This window comes from Typha latifolia, chromosome 5 (genome assembly GCF_019914945.1).
Source record: "Typha latifolia isolate L0001 chromosome 5, TyphaL0001v2, whole genome shotgun sequence".
NCBI classification, from domain to species: domain Eukaryota; kingdom Viridiplantae; phylum Streptophyta; class Magnoliopsida; order Poales; family Typhaceae; genus Typha; species Typha latifolia.
This window is the reverse complement of record NC_133090.1, coordinates 5,021,532-5,046,603: the sequence shown is the minus strand read 5'-3', so window position 1 is coordinate 5,046,603 and position 25,072 is coordinate 5,021,532. Positions and strand designations below refer to the sequence as shown.

Genomic DNA, 25,072 nt, shown 5'->3' with positions numbered 1-25,072 from the left:
GTGATCCGTTTGAGGGGTTGAATATGAGCCGGAGCTGACAAAAACTGAAGAGCTAAAACTTGTAATTAAGTCATTCTTTTCTAAGTGAAAATTGATTTACTAGTTTATAACGTGAGCTGAAGTTGGAACAAGCCAAGCATGATCTAGTTCACTATTGTAAAGTTCTATGTAGCGTGATTAATTTTAAATTTAAAATTCCGTGGCATTAATTAAAAAAAAAAATAGTAACCCATCTTGGCTGTCGTTAGAAAATTATTTATCCAAATAGTCCAACCTCTAAACTCAACATTAGAATGGGTTTATTTTGTAGACATTAGCTGTTCCAATCGAAAAATGCTGATAAGATTAATATTTTATTTAAGTGGTGACTTGAAGTGTTTAATATTTTACTTTAAATATAAAGGCTTGTCTGATTAAGAGGGAATAAGGCACCTATTCCGGAATAAACATGTCAAACATGAAATTATATGCTCTGATCTATGATTAAGAGGGAATAAGGCACTTATTCCTATTAAGCACAAATAGAAATGAGAAGATTATTCTTTAATTTATATTTATCTTGTAATTAAATAAATTAGAAGTAAAATAGAGAGATTTATCATATTATAATTGAATAAACTAGAGAAAAATGATTAGATTTAGATTTGACTAAGCTTAATACTAGTATAAGCTATTCTAATATTTAGTTTAATACTAATATAAAGACTAATAATTATATTTGATATAACGTAAAGTTGATATTAATGTATTAAAGAATAATAAAATTCTATTGAGAATTGATGATATTTTAAATTAAATGACAAAAAAACTTTTAAATATATATTAAAGTAGTAGTAGTAAATAATATTTTTATAAAATAATAATATTTTTTTATTATAAATACGAGCTTAAATTGCTCCATATATCTACATTAAGAACAAGTATGGAAAATGGGAATAGAAAAAAGTCAAGTACCTCTCCCGCATTCGCGCATTGTCTATAACTCGGAAAAGCTTCTCTTGTTTAAGCGCATCAAGCTAATCCTTTGATCTATGGACTGTGAATTCTGGGTGAATTGATCTGATCCCGTATGAATTTAGGTTGGATTAAAATATGAATTGATCTGATTCTGTATCTAAATTTTGCTGGATAATGTTTTTCCTATTAGTGTTGATATTCGAATTTGAATCCATATCCGAAATAGTCTATTTGGATAAGGATATTGGTTGAAGATAATATCCAAATCAATATCTAAGAAGGACAAATCATAGGTATAACCCTCCTAAATATATATATATATATATGAGAGATGAACGCTCTTACTGGCCTGCAAACAGATGAACATTTTTTTCATTTAGCTAGATTTAGTACTTAATCTAAGAAGGGCATTGATAACTTTTACAATGCATTCCTTTATTCTTGAGTTTTTGAACAAAGTAAGTCAAAATATGAGATTATGTACTCAACTACATTAGAAGAGCCCATATAAACCGTAGTAAGAGTATGCGACTTAATTTGATAAAAGTGGCATACACAGTCAGCAATTATCGAATTTTTGCTTACAGGTTAGCAAAATATCATGTTTGTTATGTTTCCCAAAAAAACAGGTGACTCAATAAGCAATTCATATCTTTACATGCCTCCAAGTAGGACTGCCGAAGAGTTACTCATATCACCAATGACTTACATATCTTGAAGCAGTCATCTAGGAGATAATGGCTCTGCTTATTATGCAGCAATCAGGATTAAAAATGACCTACCCGATTAAATACATATAAAACTAACCTATTCAGTTACACTTAATAGTGTAATATCACCCTAATTCGCTGAATGAAAAAAAAAAAAGAGATCTGACGCTAATCCTGTCCCTTCTAAACTAGTGGAAATTAAAATGATGTAGATAAGTAGTTGTAAAGCTGTCAGGCAAACTGTCCTCTGTACTCGTCTTTACGTGGCATTGACTTACAAATTAACTTGGTTATTTAACCAATAAATGCTATATTCCAAAAACACCACTTCTTCCCTCCTCTCCCCTCTCCACCACCAAACATTGAGCCTCCTTCTCTACTTCCACGGTGATTGTTTCATCTGTGTTGGCACCGCGCGCCCCCTACCACCTTGCTTGCGCTTGCCTCGCCACCTCCCTCCCTGCCTGCCTTCGTCGTCTCCGTCACCCCTAAGCACTGCCTCCCTACAGCCTTTATTGTCGCTGTTGAAGCCTTTCTTTAGGTCCGCTCCTCTCTGACTTGTTTTCGCTCCTCCAACTATTAGGATCAGAACACTGACAATAGCGGAAGAGATTCTAATTGCCCGAATCCCTCTAGATTATGCAGCAATTAGCCTAGAACAATATGGATTAACCTCTTTCTTAGTGTTGGTTATTTCATGTATTTGACATGAATTTTTATTAATTTTGAGCTAAGTTTTAAGTGGGGGGCCACACATTATTAATGATAGTTTAATGGTGGAATTAATTTATCTCAAAGTGTACTTTATTGTCAAATATTCACTTAATCAAATTCATGAAGAGAAGTGAATAAAAATTGACTCTAAAGTAGGTATTATGGCAATGGAAAATAAAGAAAAGTGAGTTTAGTATCATATTAAATATTTAAGAAATGTTAGTATGGTATATAAGTAACAAACTTCTTATGGGCTTTGGGCCCCAAAAGGGTACCTATTTTGTGAGTAAAGGTTACTATGCAACTTAACTCACACACGCGCGCCACTCGGCTCGGTTCGCACGCACGGGTCAAGATTTTTAATTTTTGCCCGAAATGGTGCATCCCTTCATAATGTAACTATTAATTAGTTTCTAATCCGAAATGGTGCATCCATTCGGTGACTTTTTGCGTCTTTTCGTCGAGCCTATTTAATTTTATAAATATGTAAGAAAAATTGGTTCATTCCTTTCCTTCTAGAGTCGAGTCTTTAAATTTGAGTTTGTATTTGAGAGAGAATACAATATGGTTCAGGTTCAATCAAGGCATTAGAAAGCTGCTTCCTTTCCAGTGCAAGACAGTCGTTGTATCCTAGGAGACCGACGTCCACTGTTCCAGAAGCAATTGGTGGAGGACGAATTGGTCTTAAGGAGATAGTGTCCAACACTAGACTCGACTATTCAGAGTTTTTGTAACTTTTTGGAATCAGATTGTAACCTCCAACACTTAGTTGAGAACGGGAGCTATTTCATTGAAGGGTGGAAAAATTTCAGATGAGATACTTACAAGGGATTTAAGGATTCTAATTATATACTTAGATCCCCTTTCTCTCTCCTCCTAACTGCTTACCCATTAACTAACAACACGTGTGTAGCACGTGGTAACTAAGGGCGTCTCAGTAAGGATGCCACTGATATGGGATTAAAAAGTAAAAATATGGTCCATGTTTCAATGATATAGGACTTATTTGCAAAATAGCCAGTCTTCTTCTCCAATAGCTCACGTGTGCTCTGCTCTGGGTCATTATAGTCGCTCGCCCTTAAGAGCCTTGTCCTCAGGAGTCTAAGGAGGGAAATTGGCTGACAATGGCGTGATAATCCTCCTCAGGCCTCGCATTTCTCTATTGCACCAAAATCTGAGAGACAGCCCTGTTCCCACGTTTGACCATCCATTAGCATATGATTTTGTCCGGAGGAAGGAGTGACTCCCTCTCCATCAGTCAACGACAGTGTCGAGCTTGATGTTTCCTGCACCTAGGTGAGGTTTAAGCTGGGATACATGGAAAATAAGGTGGATCTTAGAGTCCAGTGATAGAAGGAGGAGGTAAGCTACAACCCCAATCGCCACCACAATCTAATACGACCCATAGAACTTCGCTGATAACTTGAAATTCTGTCTAATCTGCACTGACGATTATTTGTATGGTTGTAGTGGATTCTAATATTTAAAGATATACCTAAAAATTTAATTTAATTTAATTAAAATTTTAAAATATAAGGGATAACATGAAATTCCTCATTATATAAAATGTATATTTCTATTTATTTATTTTATTTATTTAATTTTTAAAATTCGGGGTTGTTACATATCCTCTAGAGCATGAAGGGAGATGCTTAGGTCTGAGGTTGTGGTTATCCTTAGTTTTTGGAATAGTAATTTCAGCATTGATCTCCTCATCCAGTGCTTCTTCCTCCAGGTTGATCATGTACTGCTGCCGTGACCCTTCCTTTAAATCTCATAACAGTTATAACACAACCCTTTTATCTCTTTTGGCTTTCATCTCTGCATGAGACAACTGGTTAATAGGAAGGAGTGAGGCTACTGTAGAATTAGCTCTTGGCTGCACTCTGGAAAATGAATTTGTTGGAAAATGAATTTGCTGAAGATGTTTGCTGAAAAAGAGATGCTGCTGGACCCTTTTGAGCTAAAAATTTCTCACCGACGGACCAAAAGGTGGTGCATGAGATTTAGTATATGTGGGGCCCCAAGTTGGCATTCTTTTGGCTTTGTTTGTTGAATCCGCTAAGTTTTCCTGCATTTTAGCAATAAAAACAGTATGCTAAAATGTTTGAGGGTAGAACATGTATATCATACGTTTGATATCCTCTCTTATAAAACTCTAGATGGAATATTTCCTCCATAAAGAATTTGTTCTTGACTAGCATCACCGCTTTGAGCTCTTCAAGGCGCTCTTGATACACGGTTATTATCATCTCTTGCTTCAGCTTTTTAAACTCATCAATAATGTTGTCATAGTCATCAAACCGCATGCACAAATCTTCTTCAAATTCTTCTCATGTTATGTGATCATTGGCTTCCTTGTAATCTGAAAAAACCCCTAGACACACGTATATATCTAAATCCTACGCAATGATATCACTCGTTCGCTTAAGTAAAAGTCCGAAGAAATATTATAAACAAAAGCAGAGATGAACGCCAAGATTTTAACATAGAAAAAACCCAAACGAAAAAAAAACCACGAATCCAAACTCGGATCAAAACCAATCACTAGAATCATAGCAGTTACAAAACTAACTCACAAGACAAACCGTCGATCCTCATGATTTTGTTCTTCTCAGTCTTGCTCGCTAGAACCTACGATTCACTGCTTCTCGTGATTAATATCCAACCTCAGTAGCCTCGAGATTGTTCTTTCATCTAGGTAGCCCTTAAGACAAAAGATTAAGCTTTTTAGAAGAGTAGGACCTTGTTCGTTGAAGAACCGATGTAGCCTGAAGAAGTCTCCTTCAAAATTGCTTCTTCAACCCCCTAGAGTTAGGGCATCACTATACTTATATAAGATCTCCAAGATAGAGCTAAATCCAAGTCTTATCTGAACTCACGAAAGTCCAAAAATTACAAACTTCGTTGGTGTGTTCGAATGCGGCCCGGGTGCGTTCGAACAGCCTGACTTGATCTCAGGTGCATTCAAACGGGCCAAAGTGCGTTTGAACGCAACAACCTGAATTTCACAGGTTGCGTTCTAACGCGTTTGTAAACGCTGCTCTCTGTCTATCTTAATGCATGTACCCGCGTTCGAACGTGCTTATGAACGCAGCTCTCGGTCTGTGTGAACGCGTGAGCCTACGTTCGAACGCGCTTGTGAACGGGGTGTGAACTCGATGTGAACTTATAAATTTTTCTCCAATAATCTTGCAATTCTTCAGAACAGATACTTTCTAGACTTGTATAAAAGCTCATATACATGTATAAATACACTTAGAATATTTTGTACACATTGCCAACAATAAAAATCTAACAATCTCCCCCTTTGGCAATTTGTGACAAAACATCTACATTACAAGATATTACAAAAAATCCAAAATGAGCATTCAACAAGTCTAGAAGATTTAGCACTTCAATCCCTGCAAATAAAAATATATCAATCCAAGATCAAGTGAAAATAACTAGAAGTGAAAAACAATTCAAACACAAGTTCACAAGTTCTCAAGTTCTCAAGCAAACACAAGTTCACAGGTTCTTCAAGCAAACAAAAGTTATTAGCCAGTAAACTCCTAAACTAGTAAACTCCCCCTAGACTAGTAAACTCCTAAACTCACTCCGAACATCTAACTCTCCCCCTTTTTGACACAAATTCCAAAGACTAAGAACTAGGAGAAAACTGACGATGAAGAATATACAACATGGAGTCGAGCACGGTCCCCTAACGAGCTTGCTTAGCCCGTAAATCATTCACAGCCGAATGTAAGTCTTGCACCTGAGTGCTAAGCTGATCAAACCGGTCAAAGAACTGTGGTAACGCCCCCTCAGAATGATATGAATCATCGTTAGAACTATCAGCAGAACTGTCGAGGTGTGATGGACGTCCACCAGCAGAAGAGGACGGCTTGAGAGGAGACGGCTGATCATGAGCTTGACTCTGCTTAAGTGTTATCCAATCCAATGGTTTTTGTGTAGTAAGCGAAGCTTCTGAAGCATCCACTCGCACCCCACTCTAAGTGCACAATTTGGTAATAAAAATACCAGACGACAACCCTTCACGAGGCGCTTCTTTCTGTGCAGCTATCAAAATAGAATCGTATATTACAGCAGCCAAATCAATATAAATCCCCGACAGCATCGCATGAAGGAGGAAGGCCCCATCTGGACTAATACTTGAATGTCGAGTCTTGGGGGTGACGTTGTAAAGATAAAAAAGGTGTAGCATGTGAGCCACTGAAGTCAATTTCGCATGAGGCATCATGTTTCCTTTCTAATGTTCCCCTTGTATTAACACATTAATAGCATAGTCTTTAACATCAGAAAGAGGATCAAAAGATGGATACTGTAACTCGCCATCAGAAAGTTGGAGTTCAGCACGAATGACATCAGAGTCCAAGTATACCGAAACCCCATGGACGGTAGACCGTATACAACATTCCAAAATAGTGGCATTGCTAAAAAGTTCCTTGACAACCTCCACATATGATGTCTCGTTCATCCGACACACGGACAACCATCCTCGCTTAGTAAATATCTGTTCTATCCCCAAGGCACAAAAATCAGAAATGACAACTAGCTTTTCACAGATAATAGGTCGAGTGCCAAAATTATGTTTATATCTCCCTGCAGCAGTGGATGTAGAAAACTTAGGAGCCGAAGATGGTGAGGAATGCGGCCTTGGTTTCTTGGAAACTACAGCTTTTTTAGGCAATCTAGATAGAGAAACAAGTCGCAAGATTCAACATATGCCCAAAGCATACAAAAAGTAACAAGAAATCCAAAAAATTCTAGAAACCATGAAGGCCCTAAGTGAAATCCATCTTCCACTTGAAAAAGATAAGTAATCACGTTCAATCGCTCAAGAAGCATCAAGATTTTAACTCTAACGTGATCAAAACTTGAAAACGCACAAAATCAATCAAGATCAAGAGACTAAATTGAATAAAAAATAAGAAATTTGATGGACGATTATACCTCGCAAAAAGTGAAGAAAAACTTGAAGTTTCGGCCGAAAGACTCTAGATCCGGAGGAGAACTACCCTTTAAAAGAGTTTGAAGTGAAAAATTTGATGAAAAAGATAAAGATCTTGAAGATTTGAGTGGGAGAAAATGAAAGGTTTCTAGGGTTTGGAAGATGGAAGATGAACACCCTTGGGTTCAGACGCAATATTTAAAGAACCCTCGAGTGCGTTCGGACGCACCAGTCTACGCGTTCGAACGCGCCAATCACTGCGTTCGAACTCAAGAAGTCTGGCGTTCGAATGCCCCTTTTTTAAGTAAAAAGTCTAAAAAATAAAAAATCTTTTTGGAGATACACTTCTAGAAATTCAAAATAGATTCAAGACATAGAATATGACAATCAAATAAAATAAGTCATACACAGATCAATCAAATCATCAAAAGTATATTATAATCAATTCTAATGCATCACTCAAATTTAAATTAATCTTGATTAATCATAACAATATGCATATGCAAGTTGAGCATAGATAACATGAAACATTCTTCTTAAATAAACTTTCCCATTTAAACAATGATGCAACATAGTAGTCAAACTGACTTAGAATTTAAATTTACACTTTTCGACTTATTCTCCATGACAGAATAGGAATTTTTTCTGTAATTTTCTTTTTATTTTTTATACTGAAACCATATAGGTGAAATTATGACTTTCACACATGAGTATGTAGCTCTTTTCTTGTAGTACATATCAAACAATGTGCAAAAATATATTCACATATATCAAATTTTTTTATTTAATTTGCAAGCAATGTACTGAGTCAAACTAAACTTTAAACAAGATGACTTTCACACTAACTCATTGTAGCCCTTTTCATTGATATTTTATGAACATATTTTTGATGACTAAGCATGAGATCAAACTGTGCAAATCAAAGTCAATAGTGAGCTATTTAAAAAAACATTTCATGATGTCATGCTCACTCAAGAATATACACACATTATGTGTGCATTAAATTTAGTTTAATTATCATAGAAGTCGAGAGAGTGAATAAATCAGAAATTATAGAATATACTATAAGATGACAAAATTGACTATAATAATTCATAATCAAGAAAAAAAAAATATTTATATGTCAAGAATATATTATTGAATCTAGGAGTGCATCAATTTTTTTTAAAAAATAAAACTCTCGACAAATCTGAAACTAAAACCAAAGAGAAAATTTCAGAGTAAAAGAAACGAAAAAAATGAAATGAAATAATAAAAAAAAACTTGCAAACTAAAACAAAAAAAATCAGTCCAAAGTACAAATCCCTAAAGAAGTACGAAGATACTCAAATCTCTATATATCCAAAGGTTTTGTAAACAAATCTCCCAACTGTTTCTCCATCTCAATATGTTCTAGTGCTATTATTTTGTCTTTAACTAACTCGCGTATAAAATGATGTCGGATATCAATATGTTTTGTATGCGATTGTTGAACAGGATTTTTCGATATATTAATAGCACTCATGTTGTCACAATAAAGCACCATAGTATCTTGTTTAATGCCGTAATCTTTGATCATCTGTTTCATCTATAATAACTGAGAACAATAACTTCTCGCTGCAATGTACTCGGCCTCCGCAGTAGATAAAGATATCGAATTTTGTTTCTTACTATGCTAAGCAACCAGATTGTTTCCAATATAAAAATATCCACCTGAGGTACTTTTTCTGTCATCACATAAACCTGCCCAATCAGAATCCGTGTGTCCCGATATTATAGCACCCGAGTCATAAGTAAACCAGATACCTAAATCAACTATGCCACCGACATATTTTATGATACGTTTCACAGCAAACAAATGTGTCTCTCTAGGTTCAGACTGAAACCTAGCACACACACCGACACTAAATGCAATGTCTGGTCTACTAGTAGTTAAGTACAAAAGACTACCAATCATGTTTTGTATTTTCTAAACCGAATTTAGTTACAAGATTCTTAGCATACTTGGTTTGAGAGATAAATATCCCTCTTTCCAATTGAGAAATTTGAAGTCCCAAAAAGAACTTCAACTCACCCATCATGCTCATCTCAAAATGACTATGCATGAGATCTGCAAACTCCTTAGCTAAAGATTGACTCGTTGCCCCGAAGACAATGTCATCCACATATATTTGTGCCACAACTAAACTTTTGTTCACACATCTAATGAACAATATCTTATCCACTCCCTCTCGAGTGAACCCCGCATCCACTAAAAAAGTAGTCAACTTCTCATATCAAGCTCTTGGAGCTTGTTTTAGCCCGTAGGGGGCCTTATTCAATTTAAAAATATGAGAAGAAAATTTATGATCTTCAAAACCCTTAGGTTGTTCCATATAAATATCTTCATTTAGGATACCATTCAAGAAAGAACTTTTAACATCCATTTGAATCAATTTAAATTTTAAATAACAAACAATGGCAAGCAGTATAGGAATAGACTCTAATCTAGCAACATGAGCAAATGTCTTATTAAAATATATACCCTCAACCTGAGTGTATCCCTGTGTTACTAGTCTAGCTTTGTTTTGAACTATATTGTCATGTTCATCACTTTTATTCTTATATATCCATTTTGTTCCAGTTACGTTCACATTCTTAGGTCTAGGAACTAAATACCAAACATCATTCCTAGAAAATTGCTCTAATTCCTCATGCATATCATTAACCCAAGAATCGTCTAACAATGCTTCCTTCACATTTTTAGGTTCAAAAGATGATGTATAACAAGTAAATGATACCTCACTTTGGATTTGTTGTCTTGTCTTCATTGGTTCATTTACGTCTCCAATCACTTGTGACAGTGGATGGTTTAATTTCACTCTAGCAGATGGTTCTAGTACGTTGCAGTCATCTTTGTTCAATTCAACTTTGTTCTCGTCCTGTTTCTCAATTTCCAGATCAAGCTCCTTTCCAATTTCTTCGTCATGTGTACCTGCAGAAACAAAAAGAGGAGTATCTTTAGTTATATCAGCAGTGGATTCATCTATAATAACATTAATAGATTCCATAACAATAGAAGTGTCAAAATTAAATACTCTGTAGGCTCTATTATTATTAGAATACCCTAAGAAGATGCCCTCACTACTCGTAGTGTCAAATTTAGTCAAATGTTCTCGATCATGCAAGATATAACATTTATTACCAAAAAATCAAAAATATTTAACACTAGGTTTCTTACCTTTCTAGATTTCATATGCAGTCATTTTTGTACCTAGTCTTGGATAAACACGATTTATCACATGTACCGCTGTATTGATCGTCTCTGCCCAAAACCTTTGAGTAACTTTTTTAGCGTAAAGCATATCCCTAGCCATTTCCTACACAACTCGGTTCTTTTATCTAGATAGCTCTTAAGACAAAATATTAAGCTTTTTAGAAGAGTAGGACCTTGTTCGTTGAAGAACCGATGTAGCTTGAAGAAGTCTTCTTCAAAATTGCTTCTTCAACCCCCTAGAGTTAGGGCATCACTATAATTTCACAGGTTGCGTTCGAACGCGTTTGTGAATGCTGCTCTCTGTCTATGTGAACGCATGTACCCGCATTCGAATGCGCTTGTGAACGTAGCTCTCAATCTGTGTGAACTCATGTAACTGCGTTCGAATGCGCTTGTGAACGCAGCTTTTGGTCTGTGTGAACGCGTGAGCCCGCGTTCGAACGCGCTTGTAAACGCGGTGTGAATTCGATGTGAACACATAAACTTTTCTCCAATAATCTTGCAATTCTTCAAAATAGATACTTTTTAGACTTGTATAAAAGCTCATATACATGTATAAATATACTTAGAATATTTTGTACATAATTACCAACAATAAAAACCTAACATAATCTTGAAACCAAGCTTTTGCTTTGCCTACTAAAAGAAACACGTGTAACGCACCTTGTGTTCTTCGGGTATTGTAGTGAATAAGAAGAAACAACGATAGCGCCTACAATATGCTCTAGGGTTACCGCTATCAAATTGGGGCAACTCCACCTTGGGCATTTCGATAGCAGCACCCGCGTCATTTTGCCACCAATCTGGGTGAGGCCATGCCTTTAGATCTAGTATTCTCTCTCTCAGTTGTGACGATCTTCCTCGAGTCTTTTTGGCTGTGGAAGCTTGGAACTAGCGTGAATCTTCCGCCTTGACCGGCTCTCTTTGATGTGGAGCTCATTCAATCCTTGGAAAATAGCTTCAATCTTTGAGCAAACATAGGCCTAGAACTGATCCATTGATTCCTTCATGGACTTGGGACAGATCTGAAGCTAACTCACCAACTCTTGACTCTCTTGCTCGTTATTGTGTGAGAGCTTTGCCAAGGTCACTAATTGAGTCACTTCATCGATGGCTACCCTTGCCCTGCTCTCCATCCCCCGAAAGTTGATCATGACTACTCTAATACCAATTGTTAGTATCGAAACCCTAACGGTAGTGCAAGAGACTCTAATTGCCCGCATCCCTTTGGATTCTACAACAATTAGCTAGAACAATATGAATTAACCTCCCTTTCAGCTGAGAACAGGAGCTATTTCATTGAATGGTGGAAAATTTTCAAATGATTTTCTTACAAGGGATTTAGGGATTTGGATTATAATATTCAAATCCCCTTTCTCTCTCCTCCTAACCACCCGAAATTGGACATTCCATCCCCTCTAAGTAACAACACGTGTGTAGCATGTGGTGATAGGGTGTCTAAGTAAGGATGCCATTGATACGGTTTAAAAGTAAAACCCACATAACTTACTCTTAGGCATCTTTCCTATGTTCTACATTAGTTATTTCACTACTGTTTAGTTGCTAGAAAGTGAGAGAAGAAAATACTCACTTTCTATAAAGTGAGTAATTCTATGCAATCATCCAAGAAAAACCCACATAACTAAATTCAACAAAGAAACCCAATATAGCTGTCAAAGGAAGCAATCCTGATCGATTCGATAAGGCTGGATAAAACTCGGCATGATCAATTTAATCAGACTTAAATTTTATTTCAAAGTGAGCTTAAGCACGACACAGCTTGAATAGGCTGGACTTGAGAAAACTTAGCTACATGTTTAACTTGATTTTACAAGTATGAACCACCAAAATCTAATTTAAGCTTGACTATATTCAGGTTTAAATTAGGCTTAATTTGAAATTCTCGAATTGAAAATAATCAATTCAAATTTAATGCTTTAACCAAGCTTGAACAGGGCTCAGCTCGATTATACCCCTACTTAAAAGTATTTCCAAAGCTCTTTATGACTCATTCAGCTTGCCTGCGGAGTTCAGCACTCCTGATCGAATAAATTAGTCTTGCACATTACGGACCCATCAAGACCAACTGGACGACCAAAAGTAGCATTTAGTCTGTCCGTTATCATTCCTTGCATCAAGATATCAAACAAGATCACTAATTTGATAAGTTTCTTCATACCAGTACTAGCTTGAAATGAAGGTAAGTAATGATCCCAGGACGTGTGTTGAAACAAGTTCTTTTATTACACAAAAAAGATTATCCATAATTTTACAAGATTTAATGTATTGCTTTTGAAGGAGTTTTTAAGACATCCTAGGCCAGCAGAACAAACAATTCTTTACGCAGTCTATTATCTTCCAAGGAGATTGTGAAGTTACATAAGTTATCAGCTTACGAAGATACTTAAGTTAGCATCCTTAGCCATGTAAAGGTGAGTGCTGTTTGGCAAACTTGAGGATGCAAAGCTGCCTGCAAAACGAGTTAATTTAGTTAAGGAAATTTATAAAGTCCAATGGAAGGACTACTCCATGGCACTTGAGAGTAGCTCCATATGTTGAGTAATGGAATCTGGACAAGACTCAGCTCGGAGAAGTTCCAGGCGGTGAAATGGCTGAACAAATTGAAGGATGTAGTCTTCATCTGAAGATACAGCCAATCAACATTAATCATTCCCCATACAATATGAACAGATATACTAACAAATTGATCAATTGTGACACATGTGAAAGGAATTGTCAATGAATACGTACTCTCTTTTACAGTTCCATACAACCAACACAAAACCTCATCAGCAAACGCCAGGCATACACCTCCCTGCAGTGAGGTTAAAAGTTGTTACTTCCAAAGGAACTGAATGATCTTATGCTGGGATTAACACCACAACTGCTAGTTCTATCAAAATAACATCTGAAGCTAATCATTCCACTTAAAATAAACATATGGATGAGTCTAATTTGAAGCCAACAAGCAGAGATGTGGGGAAGGTGAAACTAGAAATTCTGGTACAAAGAGCAGATTAAAAGATTTAACTGAACTGGAAAGATAAGTACAGTGGAAATAATAGCAGAATTTAATGAGCTAACAAAACAAGCATTGTTACCTCTGTGCTTGAAAAAAAAATTGATTCATGCTGCTCAAAAGTAATGGTCAAGGCACAATAAACTAGCAGTTTGCACTGTGTTCCCATGCATCAAGAAACCTCAATGAATGGGTCTTCTGGTAAAAGTGCAATTGTAGCATTGTTATCTGAATTTAAGTATAGCCACAATCTAAGCATAACTCATTTTATTATATTACACAAGGAAGGATGTCAATATGCTTGATAAGGAGCATGCATAGTGATGCACACTGCATAATAGCGTTGTTATCTGAATTAAAGTATAGCCACAATCTAAGCATAACTCATTTTATTATACTACACGAGGAAGGATGTCAATATGCTGATAAGGAGCATGCATAGTGATGCACACTGCATAATAATTTTACAGTTTTGTTTGATACTTCTAACATTATATTATCTTCTGAGAAGAAAATTAACAAATTGAATGATATGCATATGAAATAATAGTAGTGCTCTCTAAAGTAGCCACATCTAGAATGAAAATGACAGAAGATATTGACAAACCTGCCAATAGTTTTTCATCTTCACTCTCTGTGTAATATCTTTCGTTCTTAGCCTCTCAGTGCGCACAAGTATGCCACCATCATCCCTGCAGCAAGGATCAATGCAATGAGATATTAATATAAATCTCAAAACTAAATTTCAACAGACTAATAGTCCAATTTCTAAATTGAATTGCAAATTAATTCAAATTTATAATCACATTAGCAAACATAAACCAAAAGTCATGTTTGCCTACAAGGTCTACAAATTGTAATCATATGTTGCATTGAAATGCAGTGTGTACGTATTGCTTACATAAACTAATGCATTGCATACAAAAGAAATACATTGCTTAATGTAAATGTACACATTTCTTACGTAAATAAAAGCATTCCACATAAGATGTGCTCACTAGAAAGGCAAAGTAGCCCTTGTTTGCAAATAATGTGTTTCCATCCATATTTGCTAATGTGATTATAAAGAGATTTATCTTGCAAATCATTCCCAATTTGTAAAGTCATCTTGATCTTACCGTCCAAATGTTTAACCATGGGATGAAAGTGACTGCCAAATGAATGGCAGTAAAAATTCATCTAATAATAGACATTAAGGGTTTGAGACGAATCCCTCAATAATAATGAAGTATCAGTAGTGCTGAAATCAAAATGGAGGAGAGTAAGCTACTTTATCAAGGCAGATACACAATGACTTGGTGGACAAGTCAGCAAAGAACTAGTTGGTAAACTCCAGGACAAGCAAAATGAAAAGAGTCTAAAATTGCACGATAGCCTTTTTTTATTTATTTATGGAGAATTAATTGCAGTATAGCAAAAGGTCAAATTGGTGAGCAGTAAAGTGGAAATGATACATTACTCTGTACATTCCAATTTAGCATTGATCTTCTTTTATTCCTTCCTTCGAAGAATAAACTGTTCTCATTTATTGAGCCAACTGCCCTCATATCAGTTAAAAAAGGAGTTTCTTGCAAATATCACACAACTGTGTGGATGTACAACTAATTATGCACACTAAGGCCATAAAACTTTGCACCACAAAAAGAAGGGTGATTTGCACCATAATACATAATTTTTTTCAACTTTGAATGAGAGGCTTGTTTGAATTTTATTTTATTTTTTCGCATGCACACTTTTCTTACAATTTTCTTCCTAATCTACCCTCAACCCATATGAAAAGGAGAGAGAGAGATGTACAAGTCTACAAGTCATTTATCAACTACTTAAATGCATCTTTCGTTTGATTGGACATGCCAGTTCCTCCAACCAAAGGGAACAACTGACTAGACATGCAAGTATTCTATATTAACTAAAAATTCACTTCTTCCTCCAACCAAAAGAGAAAATATAGTAATTATGTAATACATTCAAAATTATTACTCTTATAGTTCGCATATTACTCTTGTAATTCACAATAATTTCAACATAATACACAAACAAATAAGAGAGCAAACATTTCTTATCACCCAAGTCATCCTAAGATAAAAGTGATAGAATAGTACAATTTACAAAAAAAGTCAGACATATTCACAGAATGTAATTCGCAGTTATTGAACGTAATTAACAAAACATAATTCACAATTATTTTACGTATTAAGTAAATATATGTAAGAGAACAAATATTTATTACTGCTCACATCTTTCTAAAGAAAAAGTGACAGAATAGTACAATTTACAAAAAATAGAGTTAAATATATAGCAGATTTCTCTCTTCTCATCTCAATAAAGGGGTAGTCACAATTAGTTTTTTATTCATCACGCAACAAGGGCAAAGTTGAAAGAGAAATGAGAAAAAAAAAACCGACATGCAAAGAAAATGTAAAGTGGCTTATCATTCAAAATTGAAAATAACCCTAAAAAGAATGTCATTTTCCGATAAAAAGTAAAAAGCTTGATGTTTGTAGAAAGTGCGAATTCAAGAACACATGGATTTGTGAAATCTCCTATCCCCTACAAATTGTGAAGGTAATTTTGTCACTTGGCTCTACCTTGCCATGATTCTTTTCCAAGTATAACTTAATCTTAGAAAGCTTTTGTTGGATGTCTGACATTAAATTGCTCGAAATAAGGCAACTTTTCCTACTTCTAGATTTCAAGAAGATTTCATTCTTACCTGATTTTCTTTATTACAAATTTGGCTAATATCTAGAGTTTTCTACCAGATAGACAGCCAATGATAAAATTTGCTCAAATTTTTTTCTGGAGCCCAATTATTGATTGTGCTTTGTGGCTGATTCCGTTATTGATGGGAGAAGGGCAGAAGGCTCAAATATGTTGACAATAGTCACCCTCCCTTACACGTCTTCCTAAAGATCTCAACAACCTTGTTGTCTAATACAGACTAAGTGAACTACTTGAAAATCAAGTACTTCAAACTCTAAATTAGCTAGCACAAATGTGGAATCACTTAGGAAGGCTCAAATGGTCCACATTCCTCCTTTGTTATTCACATTAATAACTCAAGAGTAACATTCCAAAACCAATTAAAAAGTGTTAGTACCACATACAGCAAGTAACCTGGATCATGTCCAATCAAATTTGAGAAAAATAAAAGCCAAGTATACAGAAAATATAAGGCAAGAAAAGAAGTATGATATGAACAAATTTTAAGAAACAAAGTACCTATATCCAATGACAATATAAGGGACACCAGCAAGGAATGATTGGATCTGCAGCGATAAGCTCTAGATCAGATTTATGATATGCACGACATCAACAGAACTCAGAGTAAGATGCTAGAAGTACTTAGATTATGGGTTCTTTCTGCAAATAACCACCTACATTTTTCTGGATATTGTGATAGACCACCTCAATTTTAACTGCTTGCAATTCAACTCATATTTTTAACAGAAGGCCACCTCTCTTTGATTTCAGTTAGGTTGTACAATCTTTTGACTAATGCCCTCCTTTAATATTAAGTTCCCAAAAAATAAGAAACCAATGCTCCAAAACTCGGTACCATGATCGGGATCGGCTATCCGAAAAATGATACGAATCAGTCATATTGACTGTATCGGCCGTCCGTATCGAATCAAATTATTTTTAATTATATAAATATTATTTTAAAATATAAAAAAAATTCTAAAAATTTAGAAAAATGATAAGAAAATAATAACTATTTACATATGAAGTCTTAAAACCAAAAATTACATTAACTTATACTTTGATGAATACCAAGTTAGCTTTCTGTTCTCTTTCACCTTCTCTCTCTTTTTCTCCCTTTCTCTATTACTGCCAAGACAATTTTTTATTTTTATTTTCTTTCCTTTCTTCTCTCTACCTTCTCTGTCTTATTGGCACAAGGCAATTTTTTTTATTTCTTCTCTTCCTCCTCTTTCTCTCTCTCCCAATCTCTCTCTTCCTCCCTCCCTTACTGTCGCAAGGTTATTTTTTTCTCTGATTTTTTTTTTCATTTCTTTTCTCCTTCTCTTTCCCTCTCAATCTCTTCCTCCCTCTCTCTTTCTCACTCTCCACTCTCTGTGTACTGTAGCAGATTTTCTGCTGCAAAAAGACAGACTGAGAAAGAGATTAGAGAAAAGAAAGAGAGAAAGGAGCGAGAGAGAGTAGAGAGAAATGAGAGAGATGGGGTACCGGTAAGAGAAGAGAGATGGAGTGAGAGAAGAGAGGGAGAGCCCGTACCGGGCGGGATCAGCCAATACGGCCGATACCTGGCCAAAACTAGTCCATGTATCGAGATAGGCTATGGTCCATCATGATCCCTTTCGGCTTATCCCACTTGGGATGGACCAAAACTTGGAACCATGCAAGAAATAATATTTTAGTCAAAACATGTAAATAACTATAGTTAGACTATTCTTCACAATCTGGCAGAGGTCGAGAGAAGATGTTTTCTTTAGAATATAGTTAGAAATAGAGGAGTCAAATTACAAATAGTTGAGACTAAGGTTGTTATTTTGCAATTTCCTAATAATGAAGGTGCTTGTTTGTAAATATTCTTAATGTTTTCTCTTATATAAATTATCAAAACATTTAGCATGAGAAATGCACCCCAATGCTAGTAATTCAACATATAATTAAGTCCTTCCCTTTGAAAGATTATTTATATACTCAGGATTATTTATGAAAATCCCTAATATTCTCTCGTATAAAATTATATAAAAAATGCATTGAGTAATATGCCCCAATGGTAGTATTTCAACATATAATTAAGCCCTCCCCTTTGAAAGAATATTTACTTTTACTCTGGATGAAAGGTTGCATAATTTCCAATAAAGAACATCAGGTTAACATGTCTCAAATCAAGATGCAAGACAAATCAATCAATTGAAATTTAAATACTTTTAGCAGTTAAAGTCAGAAAGAAAAAGCAAATATCATGGATATCTGTAAAGTGACCTTGTCTGTAATCACCTTGGAGTTTGTATAAAAATAGGTTGCCAGCACAAAAGCTTTTAAAACAATAGATGAATAGCAAGTTCAATGGACATCTGTAAATTTACCTTGTTCAGCTCAGACTAGCAAGTACCAATTGTGGGAATTTGTTTTGGCAAGATAAGTGTCAAACTGAAGTGGATTATCATTTTGATTTCTCTACATAATTACCCCTTTGCCTTCAAGAGACAGTTTTCTTATGCGTAGAGAGAAATCAGATAGAAGTAATTCACTATGGGCTCTAAAGAAAATAAATTAATGATTAACAGTTCAAGCGTGACATTTATAAGCATATTTTGTAAGCCAGCTGAAGCCAATAAGACTATAAGAGAATGTGATGCTTCATTCAGTTATTGAATGTAAAGGAAGTAATGAGGTTTGGTTGATCTGGGACCTTTAAGAGTCAAGAGCCAAGAATGCAAGGTCTTGCTTTCCAATAATATAGTGTCCTCATGAAGAAACAAATCAATGAACTTAGAAGGGTGCAATAAATTCTGGGATATAATGGCCAGAATGTATATTAAATGTTTCAATAATGTAATTTTTTGATCCAAATACAAAGAAAAACTCTTATTTGGATTTATTACTGGCACCGCCTTAACTATAGGTCAGCATTACTTACTAGCCTTAGTTTCTAGTAATGGGTATTCTTCAATTAGAACGAAAGTCTGTAAGCTATCAGTATAAACTTAATTTTCTAGAGACCAAACCAATTTAACACTGAAAACTTAAAAAAACTAAAAAATTGAAGCATCATCAATACAGATAAGTTTTGAGTCCGCCAAACCTGTAGTACTGGGAAACGGCTTGGATGATGAAGGAAAACATATCTAACATTCTCCAACAATTAAATAAAATACATTGGTGAATCCAATTGCATACCACCACTTATGCAGAATAGGGAATACTTGTCAGAAATATGAAGCATAATGTGTGGTAGTTCTCTTGCAACTGCCAGTAACATTAAGCTATATGGTTTTACTTACCAATGTATTCAAAGAAGCTTAAGAATTGCTATCATTAACATCACACATATAATTGAAGCAATAAAATATAATTTTGGATAAAAATGCATAGAAGTGTAGCATAAATTGCTTCTTCCCTTTTCAACGTCTATCTAGAAGTCAATTATGACGAGATCCTATAGAGCACTTTTTCCAAGATACTAGTGATCATACTTATTGTTCCAACTTCCAAGATACTAATCTCTATTATATATATATAAAAGCTTTATTCTTAAAATACATCAATATGACACAACAAAACTAGACAAGAAAGAGTAAAGGACAGGACTAATTTAAAAACCAAGAGAGACAGGCGGTCACAAACCTGATATATGATTAAGCAGTTTACATGCTATAGTAGGTTCTAAAAGCATACATATCAAAGAGAGGATAGGAAACTTACCCAGAATTTTAGCAGTTTTTCTCTTTCATATCTTTCTTCTGTATGGTAATCCAACTGTAAAAGAACCCAATTGTAAAAGCTTGTCAATTTTACTATATGGCAGCCCAAAGCAGTTTCCACTATATTACTATTCTTGGAAAGAAATAGAAACCTCACGGCTTGTCTTCAACTCCACGAAAAACCTCCTCCCATCATCAGTGGAATCACAGCAATCCATCTCAGCTCCCATAATAATTCGATGTGCACCTAATTTAGTTTTTATCACAGAACAGAACTCTACATTTGCATCAATACCTTTCCCATTTTCATCAGGATCTCTAGAGTTCTCAGTGGCAAGGTTTTCAAAAGCATAGCCCCAATAGCATCTGCTAAAAGACACATCCACAAATTAGTGGAATGATAATTCTTAATCATCTGGAGCAAATAAATCTGGACCTACATGAATGAACTCCTTTTCACTAGGAACTAATTTTATTATGCTTTCTAATAACATACCATCCTCTCAAAAAAAAAAAAAAAAAGGTAATTAGCTTCTTGCAGATGTAAGAACAAAAAGAAGAATCTATCAGTTATTTATATGGAGGATGATAGACCTGCTATGACAGAAAGAAGAGCTGACTAGGGCTTCTAGCAATGTTTGAAGTTCTCAGTTTTCATTCAGGCTTCCGTCTCCAAGAAAATTAAATAATCACAGTTTCAGCTGTTTTGGTGGTTTAAGTTTCATTATTTTTAATATATAAAACATCTAACTGATAGGACCATTAGCCATTATTGACCAGTAAGCACTAAAGCCATAAGAGAATCCTGAACAAAATTGCAGGTCACCAAATTATATGCACATTGGATCACCAGAGCTCATTTACTGCTCATTTCTTAGTATTTCCAGCCAAACAGCTATCATTCAAAATGAGGCTCTCTATATATCCCATGAATGGCCGTGCTGGCAATGTATCGGCACATGGCACAAGGGACGAGGGGTGTCACACGGCACCCCTCCTAATAGCTTCGCTGCTCTCCTTTGACCTTGTCGTCAACTCGCCGTCGCCCGAGCTTGCACCCCGGTTAGGCGCCCTAGCCTGAGGGAGGATTCGGATCCGCAACTTAAGTTTTCTCTCTCTCTCTCTCTTGACTTTTCTCCCTCCCTTCCTCGGGCTAGGGCACTTGACGGAGGTGCGAGCTCGCGCGACGACGACTCGGCAAGCGGCAAAGGTGAGTAGTCTCTTACCTTTTTCTCTCCCTCTCTTACGGCATGACCCGCAAGTACCATGGCTATGCCGTGCTGTGCCATGCCGGTGGTCGGCACTGTCTGTGCCTATAGCATGGCCATTGTTGGTATATCCAATTGCAAGCATACAAGTAAAGAAGTGAGTTGCTTCTGATGTTGTCTTGCTTGTAGTATTGTAGTCCTTACGCATGTCGCCATGATCATGCCTCCTTAATTCAAAACGAGGCATATGGTATCACACAAATCAACTCAGACACTACAAGGGGAATGAAGAGAGGAAACCCCCAAGTTTCTAACAATAAATAAAGAGAATTACAAAGCTTAGTATTGTTCGAAATGCGGTTGTCGTGGCCATCTCGTCACCACCCTATATTTGCGGCAGCAAAAAATGGCAACATATTATATCCAACATTTCCATCAAGGACTAATATAAAGGGTCTATAATTTGTGGCCAATGATTCCTCATCAACCATAATTAGATAAGGCAAAGGCATTGAAAAGGTATAGTTTGGATATTCAAAAGGGCAATGAGGGCAAATTAGATCTAAATGTGATGGATGACTATGATGATCAAGTAAGAAAAAATCTAATAGTGTGTTAAATGACGTATTTAATATGACTACTCTTTAGGTAAAAGCCTTTGGCACATTAAGTTAGAAACTGTTCCTTTTCTTTTGATGGTGCCATGTGAAATTTTTGACTCTTTCTATTACTTTCTTTGATACAAATAAGTGTACTTTTATTTTTTGTGTACTCCTTATTCTTTAATTCTTGTGTTCTCTTCAGACTTGATATGAAAGATTACTAATTAAGTAATTATATACTTGTTGTTTAGTTTTATATTAAAAGAAACCAAAGTAGAAAATCTATCGAGACCGGCTTTAGGTTCATGCAGCTTGTTATCCACTTAGCTCCATAAAACTTCTTTGCTACTGTCAACCTGTTGAGCATAATTTGGACCACTGGATCTTAGAAATCAATAACTGTTTTTCGTTTGAATTTGGTGGGAAAACCTAAAAGTCCAACCCAATACCTAAAATCAAACTTGGACTTCGTAGATTTAGTTGTTTTCTTAGGATCAATTATGGCCGAAACAAATCAGTTTCACCCAAAAATCAAAATCTCCACAAGATCCATTAAATTGCAAAATGGGGCAAAAAGTTTAGGTCTTATGGTTTGTAACTTTCTATCAGATAATCAACTAAATCACACCAAGTTTAAACCATTAAATAATTGGGACTTTACACATTAATACAAAAGACAACCTTTAGGAATTATAATTAAAATGGCTGTATGGAAACATTGGCTCACCAATTGATAGATCAAAGATCAAGATGATCAGATCAGCTCTTTTATGTTAATTCATTTATTTAAAATGATTTCAAGTCTAACAAAAAATAAAAATAATAAGATTGAAGAAGCAGGATTCATGATCACAAGAAGACCTTTAAAGTAGGTTAACGGAAACATTCTCAAAAAAGCTTTAAAGAAGACTAACAGACATTTCATAATGTTTGAAGAATATCAAAACCATTGCCAAGATCTGGCAAGTAAATAGTAATTAAATCGTGCATCATTTTAGGAGATAACTTAGAAAACGAACATCCAATAAATCATATATTATATTCTTCACCCTGCAAGTTAATTTATTTGAAGATGGTCATATTGGAACCGAAAACCTGCCATTATTAAGAAAAGTACAACAGTCACCATTCATTCATTTCTGCGATAAAAGTCTTCATTTATGCATAAAAACTGTAACTTTTGTTTCTGGAAGAGCATTTCTAATGCTGCTATGTTACAGTTCTTGATTAAGATACAGATTGGACATGACTAAACTGTCTCAAATTAGATCATTTTTTTTTATTTTGGATAAAAATAAGAAAACTTCTAGCTGCTGCATTCGGAAGATCGGACTCACTTCCAAACCAACGATAAGATTTGTTATCACTATTGGCAATGTTTGTAGTACCATTCAAGTACGAGTCCAGAGACATTTGTCATGAACCTGTATCCAATTGCACTCCGTGGAGTGGACGTTATTTTGAGAACACAATGGCTATAGAACTTGGGCCCAGTCACATTTAACTTTGGAGAAATGTGCCTCACTTTTAAGCACAACGGCAGGAGAGTGCGATTCAATGGCATTCGGCTGCACCATAGGTACCTTGCAACCGTTACTTGGCTTGTCAAACACAATGGACCCAACTTACTGATGTAGTTAGCTCTCACTGAGGCTGAGGAGACACAAAAGTTAGGTATAGCTAATGATTTGGCTCATTTCCTACAGGAGTTTTGGGTCCTCTTTGAGGAGCTGAAAGAGTTATCGCTAGTGCGAAAAGCAGACCACCATATAGAGATCATGTCAGGCACCGAACCTGCAAATGTGAGGCCTTTTGCTACTCTCACATTCAGAAGGAGATCTCTAGACTGGTGACCGAGATGCTGGATCAGGGAATCATACAACCTAGTCGAGTGCATATTCTTCACCTATGCTGCTGGTGAGGAAGAAAGACGAGAGTTGGCGATTCTGTGTGGATTATCGGCGCTGAAATTCATCACTATTAATGATCGGTGCCTCATTCCAGTTAATGAGGAGTTGTTGGACGAGTTAACAGGCGCTTTATTCTTCAGCAAACTTGATTTGAGGGTCGGCCACCAGATCCAAGTGCACCCAAATGATATTCACAAAACAACATTTTGAACTCATGATGGCCGCTATGAGTTCCGGGTTATGCCGTTTGGTCTAACAAATGCATCGACAATGTTCTAAGGCTTGATGAATGGTATCTTTCGCCCCTTGCTTTGTCAGTATGTGCTTGTATTTTTCAATAATATTCTTATCTATAGCAAATCTTAGAATGATTATTTATAGCACTTGAGAGAGGTGCTAAATTTATTGAAGATACATGAGCTCAAGGTCAAGAAATCAAAGTATTTATGGGAGAGCAGCAGGTGGAGTATTTGGGACATGTGATTTTGGTAGATGGTGTGGCCGTCGATCTCGAGAAGATATGTTACATGGTGGAGTGGTCGAAACTGAAGAAATCCTGTGAATTGCAGGATTTTCTCAGTTTGATAGGGTACTATCGTCGCTTTGTTGTTGCATGTAAGAAGATATCCGCTCCGTTGACCACTCTACTAAGGAAGAATTGGTTCTTGTGGGGGAAAAAAGGCCACGACAGCCTTTGAGGAGCTCAAATCAACCATGACCATAGCCCTTATTCTTGCCTTGCCGGACTTTTCCAAGTAATTCGTCATCGAGTGTAATGCATTGGGTACTAGAACAGAAGCAGCGTTGATGCAAGAAGGAAGATCAGTGGTATATTTGAGCAAAGCTTTGTCTGAGAGATCAAGATAATTGTCCACCTATAAGCGAGAGATACTACCGATACTTCACACGATCACCAAGTGGCGTCCTTACCTCATTAGAGGACGATTTGTGATCCGTACAGACTAGTAGAGCCTTCTGTATTTCTTAGGGCAACACATACATATTCCTGCGAAGTAGAGATGGATATCCAAGTTGATGGGATACAGAGATGGATATCCAAGTTGATGGGATACGATTATGAGATAGTGTATACGAAGGGGACCGAAAATCGAGCTGTAGATGTTCAATCCCGTCACCCGCCAGCCGAGCTTGCAGCGTTCTCTGCTCCTACCTTTCCCTTCTTAGAGGACCTAAGGCATGCAGGTACAGTTGACCAAAGTTATTTTGAGTTTTTACCAGAAATCATGACTGATCCGATGCGACATCCGAAGCTTGAGGCGCACAATGGGTTGAACTTGGACCATGGGTGCATCCGTGTGCCTACGGACTTGGAGGCACGCCGCCAGCTGTTGGAGCACTTCCACA

The 25,072-nt window shown here is 36.0% G+C and overlaps 1 protein-coding gene across 1 annotated transcript in view; it reads right to left on the bottom strand.

The window, feature by feature from the left end:
- Positions 1-12,791: 12,791 nt before the first annotated feature.
- The window catches only part of LOC140788964 (NAD-capped RNA hydrolase DXO1), a 32,072-nt gene continuing 19,791 nt past the window's right edge, over positions 12,792-25,072 (bottom strand). Inside the window, exons 8-13 of the mRNA XM_073138521.1 lie at positions 20,140-20,353; positions 19,989-20,042; positions 16,812-16,858; positions 14,197-14,281; positions 13,322-13,385; positions 12,792-13,211 (exon numbers count right to left, since the gene is read on the bottom strand). Of these exons, the coding sequence (XP_072994622.1) occupies positions 13,093-13,211; positions 13,322-13,385; positions 14,197-14,281; positions 16,812-16,858; positions 19,989-20,042; positions 20,140-20,353 (583 nt within the window). The 3' untranslated portion in view covers positions 12,792-13,092. The remainder of the gene's footprint in view (positions 13,212-13,321; positions 13,386-14,196; positions 14,282-16,811; positions 16,859-19,988; positions 20,043-20,139; positions 20,354-25,072) is intronic.